The sequence below is a fragment of the Hemitrygon akajei genome, chromosome 21 (genome assembly GCF_048418815.1).
Source record: "Hemitrygon akajei chromosome 21, sHemAka1.3, whole genome shotgun sequence".
NCBI classification, from domain to species: domain Eukaryota; kingdom Metazoa; phylum Chordata; class Chondrichthyes; order Myliobatiformes; family Dasyatidae; genus Hemitrygon; species Hemitrygon akajei.
In genome coordinates, this window is record NC_133144.1 from 59238545 (window position 1) to 59252143 (window position 13599).

Genomic DNA, 13599 nt, shown 5'->3' on the forward strand with positions numbered 1-13599 from the left:
GCAGTTTAGCATACAACCTTTAAATATTCTTGATCCTTAATTTCTGTTGTGATGAATTAACTGGCTCTGGCTTGCTTTATATGTATTAAATATTTTAGATTCAAGCAGACCTGCTAAAAGATATCAAGGAAAGAAAGGACTGAGTTTGAGCATGTTACAGATTTCAAACTGCACCCATCTAAAGTACCTAGGTTATTGTTCACATTTCTATTAAAGGTACTGGAGGGTTAAGAGCTTCCCAAAGACTGCCTTAGTAAAACTAAAGGGTAAAAATTAAAATGTGATGAGCTCATTTTCTGACATGATGAGGTCTAATAAGGCCACGATACTGACTGACTTAGCACTGAGACCATTCATGCCCAAGTTGAGCTGGTGTTTAGCTCACTGCTAAATTTCTTGGATGCTTTAGGTATCCTTGACAGTTGCCTTGAACAGGTGTTATTCGCACCCGCCCCCGCCCAACATAGCAGCCAGTTGAAGGATTTCATTTTTAAAAAACAATATCAAGGAAAAAAAATCCTTTGGTAGGTCAAAAAATAGTAAGAATAATTCTATTAAAGGTTAGAACATAAGTGTTAACCTTCATGGTTGGAAGGCAAACAGAGACACTACCCTTCTGTTGGGAACAGATTGAGGCTAACAGCTGACCATTAGATCTCAAGGGGCAGTGGGAACATTAGAAAAATGCTTCACACATACTCACAAGAGAGCAAGAGAATGAAGGAGAGTGCACTGGTGTAGAGAATGGAAATCTACTGGAAATTTAGTTTGTTAGCAGCCAAGGTATAAAGAAAGCTGGAGAAATGGTGCAGGAGGAAGTCTTCAGATATCTGGGGTTGTGGGAATGAAGATAGAATGTGTACAGCTCAGACTGGCTGCATCTCAAAGAGGCAGGGTAAAATATCCTCATTGCCAGGTTTGTTAGTACTGTTAGGGAAGTTTGAAACTATCTCAGCAGGAAGATGGAAAGCAGACCACAGGACTACAAAGCTGGAGATGGAAGACAGCAAAGGCTGGTAATACACAATAAGGAGACTGGTTGTGCTTGATGGGAAAATACCCCAAATGCAAGTAATTTGATGAATAGAATAGATGAACGGAAGGCATGGATATATATTTGTGAGTTACCAAAATGTGGCTTAAATAGGAGCAAGGATGACAATTTAATGCTCCCGAATTCTGGGTTTTCAGAGAGTGAAACTATTGCTGAAAGAAACCATGAGGTAGACCTTCTTTTGTTAAGAAGTGCTTTGGTTGCTTGATCATGTGTAATACTGCGCAAATTTTCTTGTGTTTGTGTTCCATAGACACTGCCTGACCTGCTGAGTTCCTCCAGCAGCATGTGTGTGTTGCGTGGATTTCCAGGATCTGCAGATTTTCTCGTGTGTTAAATTCTGTAGATGCTGGAAATCCAGAGCAACACACACAAAATGCTGGAGGAACTCAGGTCAGACGGCATCTATGGAGAGGAATAAGCAGTTGATGTTTTGGGCTGAGACCCTTCATTAGGACTCGGTGCAATACCTAATACAGTCTTCCTTTGGGAGGCCAATCTCATCACACTCCTAGGGTGTCAGTGTGATCAAGACCATTGTATATTTGTGAACACCATTCAGAAACATGACTTGGATGGGAATATATCTGTAGGTGTGTTATTTGTAAGTTTACAGATTGTACAAAAATTGGTTGAGTCCTAGATAGTAAAGAAGGCTGTCTAAAGATACAGCAGGACATAGATCAGCTGGAAAGTTGAGTGGAGTCATGGCTGATGGAAGTTAATCTATGGAAGCTTGAAGTAATGCACTTTGGAAAGCCAGATTCTGGTTGGACATATAGAGTATGTGGCAGGGATCTTAGGAGTGTTAATGTATTGAGGGACCTGAGTGTAAAAAGTCTATACCTTGCTGAAAGTTGGGCTACAATTGGATTGGAAGGTGAAGAAGGCATTTGTTTGTCTTCAGAGGCCAAAGCATTGAATACAAGTGTTAGGGCTTCATGTTGCAACTGTACAAAACATTGGCTGAACCATACTTGAAGGACTGTGGAACAAAAAAAACAAATGGATCAGGCAGCATCTACAGATGCAGAGGATATTCAGCTTGAGACCTGCATGTTGATCATCCCTTTGCCTCCACAGGTGCTGTCTGATCTGCTGAGTTCTTCTAGTAGTTTGCTTTGGTCCATATCACAGCATCTGCAGTCTCCTGTGTATTCATAGTGTATTGTGTATAGTTCTGATGGCCACACAAAGTGAAAAATGTGGTAGCACTGGAGAGATTATGGAGGAGATTTACCAGGATTTTGTCTGGAATGGAGGACTGTAGTTACAAGAAGAGTTCATGCAGGCTGCGTTTATTCTCACTGAAGCACAGGAAGCTGAGGGAAGACCATTATAGAGGTTCATAAAATGGAGGGAAATAAATGGAATAGACAGTGGCTTTTTCACAGGACAGAGCAGGGGAATTTAGAAGTAGAAGGCACAGGTCTAAGGTGAGAGGGGAGAAATTTAAAGGATACCCAATTACAATGGTTTAAAGACAGTTGAACAGGTTCTTGGATAGAAAGCAGATAGATATGGGCCTAATGAAGGCATACGATATTAACATAGATAGCATATACAAGGTGGGCCGAAAGGGCTACTTCCGTGTACAATTCTATGATTCCTCCTTTAAAATGGGTGATTGGTGGCTGGTGCCAACTCAATGGACCAAAGTTTATTTCTGTGCTATATCTCTCTTTGAGGCTAATTAAACATATTAAACTAAATCAAACTAATTTAAATAAAATAACTTGCCTTTCCTTTACCCACTAGTTCATTGCTCCACAATGCCCACTGAAGACAATAGGTCTAGAATTCTGCAGCAGGTCTTGCTTGGTACAAAATTCAGGAAGTAATTCCCCAGTGGAGATATAGGGGAAATCACAGCTAGGCAGATCTGTATGGAAGTCTAGGACTTCTACACTTGAGAGTAATCTTGAGACATCTTGAACTTGCTGGCTTTTATAAGCCTATAAACACCTGGAATCTAACAGTGAGCTCTGTGTCAACATCTGGTATATAGCCATTACTAAGGTACAAAAGTGTTTCACTGGAAAGTAATGAAATGATTTGATTCCAAGTGGCATAAGAAGAGAATGCTACAGGTGACCACGAGGTTGATGTGGGAAGAATGAGCAGGGCTTTGGGGAAGGAATTTTACAAAATGGGGCTTCTCAAAAGCTGTGCAATGCATAGAAAATGGTCATAAGCAAAATGTCAGAAATAGAGATTTCTAAGAAAATTGCAGAGATCGGGTGGCGAAAGCTTAATAGTTTCTATACTTGTTTTGTGTGGTTCCAGGAGCATTAATGTCTAACTACCAGTCATGTAAAGTTCTGATGATCACATAATGAATATGCTGGATAAATTAATGATGATGTTAAAGCACTACAACTGGGTGTTTAGAAACAGTGCTGAAGGAGCTGGCTGTGCTATCACGGCATGAAGCCAATATAAAAGCTGCTACTGATGCAATATTCCAGGAATTAAGCAGCATACCACTTAGTCTGATTAATACAGCCACTTTAAAACATTTAGCATACTATATGATGGGGTGGAAAGCAAACACCAGAAGTACTTCCCCATCTATTAGGATTAAGAGTCATGAGGGAGGTTGTCAGCAGCTGCATTTGTAGCCGGTGAAGTACAGAGGAGGTTAAGAACGTTTCAAACATCATTTACAATTCTCTGCTCTAGTAATGCAACAAAAACAAGTACCTCATTCTTCTTTATGATTGTCAACACTTAAAGAAATCAAAGCAGCCAAGGAATTGACGGAACAAGTACCGTCTTAATCAATGGTTGCTTTCTGGGGATAGGAATAGAAAAGTTGATTGGTGCTGACTTTAAGACTAAGAGCTTATTTTTTTGAGATTTCATTCTTTCCGATGTCCATCAGAAACTAGAGATCACCTGCATTGGAGGAACTATTTCTATCTCTCCTTTGCACAGTTAATGTAAGTATTAGCATATCTGGTAACTACTGATATAAATCTCAAGAGTGCATTGTTGGAATGGGAAATCTGCTAGGGTTATGAACTTTGAGCTTCATGGTAGGTTCTTTACCTGTGCAGAAATTTGTTATTTCCTAAAGAGAAGGAAATTTCATGTAAATGGTTAGCCTGATATGAAAGGCCAGTGGTTGGCATTTGGGGCAGAAGGAGACGGGGGAGTTGGTGGGTGGAAATGACACTTAAGAAATATGATTGTACTATACAGATTGTGTGTGTGAAAACAGTAGTCTGAAAAAATTAAATCACTATTTCTCATTATGGAATGACCAGCTGAGGTTCCTTGTGGTAACATGAAGGAATAGTTTTAATCCCCTGCTGGTGTCTAATCCCTGGAAAAAGACTTATATCAACATGGCAAATTTGTTTTTGACTGCCTGCACTGCATTATAGTTTAGATATTTAGCAGTTTTCTTTTTTGCACAACCATGATCTCAAATATTTTGTTAATTTATATTATATGCTTCCCACCTGCTGGACAAAGCACTACACTGGGTATGTAAAAATGATGCTGAAGGAGCTGGCTACATTTTCACAGCATGAAGCTAATACTACTTTTCACAAAAGTCAAAGCTGAACGCGGAAGAAGAGTTTTAACTTGATTTGAGAAACTGAAAATAGAACCACACATGGTGCTGACGAGAAGCCTACATCTAGAGCATTAAGCAGGCCATTAATTTTTCATGAATAAAATTAGAAAATGGTGGAATTTTTGTCCAGATAATGGAAACACTCTCAAACTTTAAAATGTTTCAATCAGTGCATTTAGGATGTTTCAATTAATATGGATTAGCTCTGTTCTGAAAGGCCTAAATAGAATAGACTTGGAAGAGGATGTTTCCTTTGAGTGGGGGGAGATCAGAAGGCGCAGCCTCAGAATACATCCCTCTAGAACAGAGATAAGGAGGAATTTCTTTAGCCAAAGGATGTTGAATCTGTGTAATTCACTGCCACAGACGGCTGTGGAGGGAAGTCATTGGGTACATTTAAAGCAAGTGTTGATAGATTCTAATAAATGAATCAAACGTTATTGGGAGAAGGCAGACGAATGAGTTTGAGAGGGATAATAAATCGGGCACGATGGAATAGTGGAGCAAACTCAATAGGCTGAATGGCCTAATTCAGTTCTTATGTCCTTATGTTCAGTGGATTACTTTAAACAGATAAAGACTAACTAGAGACCATGACTTATTGGGTCAAAGAGGCATAAGGCATGTTGGCCTTTTTGAAAGAGGGCTGCAGTTTAGAAATTGGGAAGGATTATTACAATTGTACAGTCTGATGAGATCACACCTGGAGTACTGTGCAGATTTGGTCTCCTAATTTAAGAAAGGATACATAGGCATTAGATGCAGTCCAACAGAGATGCAACAGGCTAATTCCTGAGATAAAAAGATTGTCCGATCTCAAGCTGCTAAATAAATTAGAGTTATATTTTTTGGAGTTAAGAAAAATCAGTGGTAGTCTTATAGAAACATGCAAGATTCTTAGGAGATACCAGGGTGGCAGTTTGGAGATGTTTCTACTGTAAGCAGTCCCCAGGTCAAGACAGAGCTCGTCTCCTAAGAACTATGTGTAGACAAACAAATTAGTTGTGATGGAAGAGTGAGCAGGCAAGGACAGAGAGTCAAGCCTCACTGACTCACTCACCATCAGCTCACCCAGTGGCTGACTGCTGAGGCACTGGGTCCACAGTGTCCTGCTGGTCTCCCAAATGCTCACTCATACATATAGGGTATCCATAGGTTGGCTGCTTGAACCTTGGGTTAGAAGAGTAATGAGAGAATCTCAAAGGGATGCAGTGACAAGATTAAGGGCTTGACATTTAAAAAAGAGATGCATAGAAACAACTTCTTGCGGAGGGTAGTAAATCTCTAGAATTCTCCACCAGAGAGGGATGCGGAGGTGAAGCTGTTGGGGATATTTAAAGAGAAAGTATATAAAGGTTTGAATGATCAGTACATTGACAACTAAGGGGAAATATCACTGATGATGCTTAGGGAAGATTAGCCATGATCGTACTAAACGGCAGGGCAGGTTTGAGAAGTTGAGTTGCCTCCTACTGTTCCTATTTTCTTATGTTTTTATAAACTTATTGCTTCCACAAATTAAAAAAATTTAATTAATTTTGATAGTAATAAAAATAAATTATTATTCACATCTAATTCAAGGAATCTGTTACTCAGTTTATTTCACAGCCAAAAATCTGATTTAGCGTGCTTCCACGGGACAATGGAGATTTTTTAAAAAACTCTGGAATTGTTCCAAAGACGATTAGATGTCTGTAGGATTATATGCAAGGAACAGTTTGATTGAACCAACGGCCTTTATCATTTGTATTCTGTATGTCCATAAACTTCAGTCTGAAGGAAAACTTGTTTCAAGGAATCTTGACTCAACAGCCAGAAGTATAATTTATTGGCAGGCTGGGAAAACTCACCTTAGCTTCTGTCTGTCCCTAGTGGCAATGGTGTACAATAATGTAAACCTTCATGAGCCTTTGACCTGCTGCATAGGAAGAAACTGAAAAGTTATTCTATCAAACAGCTGGAGCACTTTTCTCCAGGAAAAGAAAGGCTGAAGTCTGAATTGGATTTTGACTAAAGAGGGCTTTACACTATGAAAAGACTTGATAGTGAAGATACAGAAATGGCTTTAATTACCAGACGACCAAAACTAGAAGTCTTAAATATATGAAACTAATAAAGTCATTACAGAATTCAGGAGAATTTTTGTTACTCAGGCATTTGCTACCACAAAGGAAAACATTAACAAGGAAGCAGAAGATGGAAAGGAATATCATACTGATAAACGAGATGGCAAATGCAATGTTATGGTGAGGAGTAGGGTTTCTGTGAGATACATTCTGCAGAAAACTATCTACAGTTTTTCCAGTATAACTCTTAGCTTCACTACTTGAAAGTTGAATACTACCAAAATGACCTTAATGCCAATTTTAAACTGAAACTTGGGTTTTTAACTAGTGCATATGGACCAAACTTTGAAGGAACATGATGAACAAATTATGAAAACAAACATCAATGGCACAATGCTGCTGGAGCAAACTGAAAACAACAGCAATGTCTAATGTGAGTATAGAGTTGCCCCTCAGCAAAGTTGTATGCTAAAACATTAAAAACTGTTGTCTGTATTGCTGTTATTCTTGTAACACACAAGAATTAAATTTCACTCAGTAATTTTACCATAACAAGCTGCGCAAGTGAAATACAGAAAGAGAGGAGGCAAATTATTTGCTTGTGCTTTGTGATCTCAGGCAGAAATAGTCATTGCCCTTCTGCACCCTCCCTCAAACTTAAAAATAACCTGTTTTTTTCACTTTTACAGTTCCGTAAAGGATCTTCAACCTGAAATATTAACACTGTGCCTCTCTCCAAAGATTCTACCTGATCTACCAAGTGCTCTTCCAGTTAAAAGGAATAAAAAGGTCAGAGTTGTGGATAAAATAAAACTCTGCTTTTTAAAACCTCATGAAAATCACCAGTGAGAAACTTCCATGGTCTGTAAATTCAAATCATAGAGCAGGTTTTTTTTTCCAGTTTGGAATTGGCATGAATCTTTCTGCTTAACAAGAACACAGATATTAGGACATAAGTGATTTATATGTGGTTATACCAAGTACTGGCGTGAGACTTCAAATAAACTTCACTTAATGGTTTGATGTGGAACAGACAGTAATTCCTGTACTAGCTTAATTTCTACTTGTCAGTGGAGTGTGGCTGGTTATATTCTATTGTGATATCGTTTGCATCAGATACATTAGCACTAAAACTTGTACATGTTGTAAACATTATAGAATTCATTGTTTTATGAAACCAGACACCAAAGTGTCAAAATATCCACTCAGGTTGCAAATCAACATAAATTAAATGAGGTCAGGATACACCAAATATTTTTTTAAAATTATGAGTCAGCATTGGGTAGGGGAAATTAGCTATGAACAGGGATGAATTTTACTTTGCAAATGATATGGAATGGACAGGGCAGAATCACTTAAGAACTTGCAACTAATGTGACTGCAGATGCTAGAACCTGGAGCAATAGACAAACGGCTGGAGGAACTCAGCAGGTCAGGCAGCACCTATGGAGAGATCCTTCTTCAGTACTGAAAAGGAAGGGGGAAGACACCAGAATGAAAAGACTGGGGGAGGGGAAGGACAACAGCTAGAATGTGTTAGGTGAATACAGGTGGATAGAAAAGGTATAGGGCTAGAGAGGAAGGAATCTGATAGGAGAGGAGAGTGAACTATGGGAGAAATGGAAGAAGGAGGGTCACCAGGGGGAGGTAATAGGTAGGTGAAGAGAAGAGGCAAGAAATCAGAGTGGGCAACAGAAGAGAGAAGGGGGAGGGAAAAATACCAAAAGAAGAAATTCGATGTTCATGTCATCAGGTTCAAGGCTACCTAGTGGGAATTGTGAGGTATTGCTCCTCCACCCCAAGAGTAGCCTTATCATAGCAAAATAGACAGGCACATCGGAGTGAGAATGGGGATAGGAATTAAAATAGCTGGCCACCAGAAAATACCACTTTTGGCGGATGGAGTGGAGGTTCTCGACAAAGTTGACCCCCAACTTACATCGGATTTCACCAATGTAGAGGAAGCCACACTGGGAGCATCAGTTACAATACAAGACCACAACAGACTGGCAGGTAGCCTCACCAGGAAGGACTGTTTGAGGCCTTGAATGGAGGGAAGTGAGGAGGTAAATGGGCAAGTGTAGCATTTCTGTCATTTGCAGAGATATGTGCCAGGAGGAAGATTAGTAAGGCAGGACGAAGGACAAGGGACTGGACAGTCCACTTAACAGTGCACGCTCAAAACTGAAACCTCTTAATTCAATTTACATGGCAATCCAATATTTAGGCTAAACCGCCTAAATATTGTGCATGTAATAATGTTTCCTTTTACAGCTACCAAAAAATATAGTGGATTCTGCCTAATTGGTTCACATTGGGACTAATAAATTTTGCCCATTTAAGCATCTGCTTCAATTAGCTGAAGTTTCACAGAAATAGTTCAAAAGATATAAAAAAGATAAACTATCATTTGACTGAGTAACGAATTATGTACTTAAATGAAATACAGAACAAATTAGAACACTATCAAAACCACTACAATGCTAGAAAACTGTATATAATAGTTCCTTATAGTTATCAACAGAGGAATTCTTCCAGTGGATGCTGCCATTTTCTTTTGATTGATTTTAAATAAACAAAACCAGCACAGACACCTAGTGCCAATAAAGGATTGCCTTCAAACAATGCTTTTGGCGATTATATTTGCCAAATCTTTATTTTCATTATAACATTGAAGATGATTGTTGATACCTTCAAATTCTTTGTAGTTCCTAACTGAGAAATAGTGAAATCATTTGATTTTTTTTAAACTATCTGCCGTTTCTGGCCTCTCCAAGCCTGAATGTTTGAAACTGCAGTGAGCAAAACAGTCCTGAATTGTTTTACTGCTTAATTCTCACCAACTATCAGTGATAAAAATCACTGCTTTTTAAACACAAGCACACACAAATGACACTATTTAAAAACTGCTTGCTCTAAGCACACAGAACTGCTTGTGACTGATGCTAGTTAGAAACTTTTCAGAAACAGTCTTCTGTCTCAATTAAGTGGCATACTGTCCCAAATAAATGAAGGGACTCCTGGCTATTTTCTCAATTAACTTTTGTTCTGTAAGAGTTGTCCCAGGTAATGGCTGCACTGATTAACCAATGGCCCAATTAACTGGAATCCAGTCGTTTTATTGGAGTAGTTTCCATGATAAACTTATATTGAAACTGATTATTTGGCACAATGCAATACCCTGGCCTGGCTGCTTTCAGACCCAAGAACAAAATGAGATGATTTAACAGAAATATGCATTCTAATACTAAAGGGCTGTACAGCATTGATATCAAGATTCAGAGGTCTCACTGTTACAAAGAATTATGGAGGATGAGGTCTGATCAACTATTTCATTATCAAACCAAACACTTCTTGGGAAACTTTTTTTTAAAAAAGCTGTGCCTTCATCATCAGATGTAATGAAGGAAAATTAAATGTATGCACATTTATTTAGCTTACTTATAGTTTGTGTTGAAACAGCTTAACAGCTCTCTGCAAAATCTTAATAAAAAACTAATTTTGTCAAAGTACCTTCTGAAATTCAGAAAAAAAATCTATTCATTTGATCTTTTACCAACAGAAAAGGAACCCTTAACTGGAATCCACATTTAGGGAGATTTTGTACCTAGCAATTATACAAGATAAACTATTGTGTGTCATCAGTGAAGTTGCAAGTTAGATTTTTAAGATGAATGACAAAGTGCAGATGTAATAGCCGAGAACCATGGTTAATCTTTTCTCTCACGCATATGCAGTTTACCATATTGACTAAACAAAGCTCCTAAGGACTGGAGTCTACCAAGGATAGAATGAGACACAGATTGGAAGTAAACTTCCAATGCTCTATGCGAAATGAAAAAAAACTAATTACAGCTGATGTACAGTTCCTGATTAAATGTAAAGAGGGTAATCCTTGCATGGAACTAAGACTTTAAAACTGAAACCTGAATATGGTACCATTAAAGGGAAGGTGGAAACACTGAAGTACAAAATAAAAGTGAATACTGCTAAAAAAACACAGTAATTTTTAAGATTTCCAAACGTAAAGGCAGATGGATCTACTGTAGCATAGGTCCAATGGAACTACATAGTCAGCTCCAAGAAAAATCTGTTTTTGGATGGCAGAATTCTGTCTCCTAGCTGTTTTAAAGAGACCAACAATACACATCTACCCTTGTCTAATGGACTATTCCAAACAATCAAGACCAATTAAAAGATATTTCTTCTGATACCTCTTGGAGAGGATAAAAAAGTCAGATTAGTTTATGATTAGAAGCAAACCTGATGTTATAAATAATTAAACATGATGGAACAAATTATCTCCTGATTTTCCCTTTCCATTGGGAACTTATGCCTTTAATGGCTCAGCCAAGGTCAAGAACTCAATACAGGATGGTAGTTGGCTGCCTGAAACCCATCAAAATGGCAGTGTGATACAATAATGAACTGTCATGAATCAAACACTTTTTATTTTAAACTATTTTAAAACTTTCTATGTAAAATTTTAATGTTGCTGTAATAGAAACAATTGCACTTATACAACACTCAACACTCTTGATGGTAGGAATAAGAGTATTTTTAAGAATAAATAGTTCTACATTGCTTATATTTCTCAGGATGCAAGGAAACAGGCATGGAAAGTCCACAACTTCCTGAAAGTGGCACAGAAGATGGTAAAGAAGGCATATGGTATGTTGGATTTTATCAGCTGGGGCATGAGCATAAAGGCTTAAAAGCTTGTGTTGCATTTGTATAAAATGTTGGCTACACCACATTTGGAGTTTTGTGTGTAGAAAGTGTTAGCTCTAAGGAGACATTGGACAAACTTGGATTGTCTTTTTTTGGATCATCAGAGGCTGATGGGCGATCTAATAGAAATATATAAATTTATGAGAAACACTGAATTTAGATAATCTGATACTTTTTCCTCATACTTAGTCAGATACTAAGTTTACAAAAGTTTAAGATGAGAGTGGGAAAATGCAAAGGAAATTTGCAAGGCAACTTTTTTGTTGCACAGTAGTGGGTGGCTGGAACATGCTGCCAAGGGAAGTGATATAAACAGCTAGAATAGCAACATCTAAGGGGCATATGAGCAGAGATGGGATGGAGAAAGATAAATCATGTTCAGGCTGATGGGATTAGTTTGAATTGGCATCATGGTGGGCACATACACCATGAGCCACAAGAACTATTCCCTGCTGTACTGTTCTGAGTACATACTGTGAATGTTATTCTACCTTTAACGTTGGGCATGAAGAAGCACAACACCTTACCCTAACAAAAGCAGAGTTACTTTGTTTTCCTGACTGCCGTCCCTTTGTGATCCATTTGCTTACATAACAATAACTCCATCTAAACATAATTCATTGTATATGAGGCATTTTGTAACATCCTAATCTCAGCAAGGCACCACATAATCCAAACTTCATCTTGTACTACTTTAGAGGAGAACAACAGAGTGAGGAGGCTTTCGTTGTTTTGGTCTTGGATTGCTTTCTATGCTGGAAGTGAAATGACAGTGTAATAACCCAATGCTGGTTACTGTATTCTTCATATTTTCTTGCCCTATGTACCATTTTTTAGTTTGCTTCCTATTCCAAATTTTAACTAAGTCCAAGAAAAATGTGGATTTTTTTTTCGCCCTTTCGCCTTGGGGGCAAGGACATGTGCATAAATGACATTAAATGCTGTTGCTTTAAGCTATTGTCATTCAGAACTTAATACGCAAAAGTAGCTGTAATAAACTTGCAGTCCTGTGGTATAGCTTGTAGCACTGAAATTCTGTGCCACTGAGACAAGGCTCTGATATCACTTTTGTTCAAAGTGTATCAGTGCAAGATAATATCAACTCATTGTTCTACACCTATATCCACCCTACCCACACAAGTACTTGATTATACCATCATTAATATATTTTGCATTTCTCATCTTTCTGTCCATGATGTGGACATTCCCATATTCAGCAACATCATCCAGCCCAACATTCCTCAAAAATCTCTGTGCCTCATCAAGTCAATCCTCTTGTCACTTTGCTGTTTCATTTGTGAACATGCTTTCAGTTGTCTTGACTAGAATTCCAGCTTAAACCCCCTAACCTCACTAAGACCCTCTTCCTTAAACCACTCCTTTTCCAAGCTTCTGATAAACAATATCCACTATTTCTTTATATGGCTCAGAGTAAAGTTTTCATTACCAAATATGCTTCTAAATAATGCTAGGTTGTTTAGGTTAGGAGCCTGAAGACCCACACTCATCAGTTCAGAAACAGCTTCTTTCCTTCCACCATCAGATTTCTGAATGATCCTTGAACACTAACTTGTTATTTCTTTTTCTGTATTATTTATTTATTTTGTATTTATAGCAATTTTATGTCATTGCATTATACTGCTGCTGCAAAATTACAAATTTCATGTCATATAAGACAGCTATTATAAACACAATTCTGAAATAAACAAATGGCCTTGGAAGACAATACTAACTTGACTGGAATCCGAGGAACAACATTTGGACTGGAAATGGCATTCACAACTTGAAGGATCTGCTCGAGGGCAGTAAGACCTCCTCCAACCTGGAATCCGATCTGATCTGCACTGTTCTGTAAGAAAAGAAGAAGAAAGTCAGAATCTCTCAGTGGTCACTCACAGACAAGCATTCTTCTTTTACAGGTTGAACAGTGAGGAACATAGGAACACTATGACAATGTTCTGCAGGAAAGTCAGAACTTCTGGAAATAGACATATAAACATATAACAATTACAGCACGGAAACAGGCCATCTCGGCCCTTCTAGTCCGTGCCGAACGCTTACTCTCACCTTGTCCCACCTACCTGCACTCAGCCCATAACCCTCCATTCCTTTCCTGTCCATATACCTATCCAATTTTTTTAAAATGACAAAATCAAACCTGC

General features: G+C 38.3%; 1 protein-coding gene across 5 annotated transcripts in view; it reads right to left on the minus strand.

The window, feature by feature from the left end:
- scaper (S-phase cyclin A-associated protein in the ER) overlaps positions 1-13599 on the minus strand; it is a 327794-nt gene that overhangs the window by 103989 nt on the left and 210206 nt on the right. For all 5 annotated transcript variants that reach the window (XM_073025528.1, XM_073025526.1, XM_073025530.1 and 2 more), the window contains exon 23: positions 13171-13286. In XM_073025528.1, the coding sequence (XP_072881629.1) occupies positions 13171-13286 (116 nt within the window). The remainder of the gene's footprint in view (positions 1-13170; positions 13287-13599) is intronic.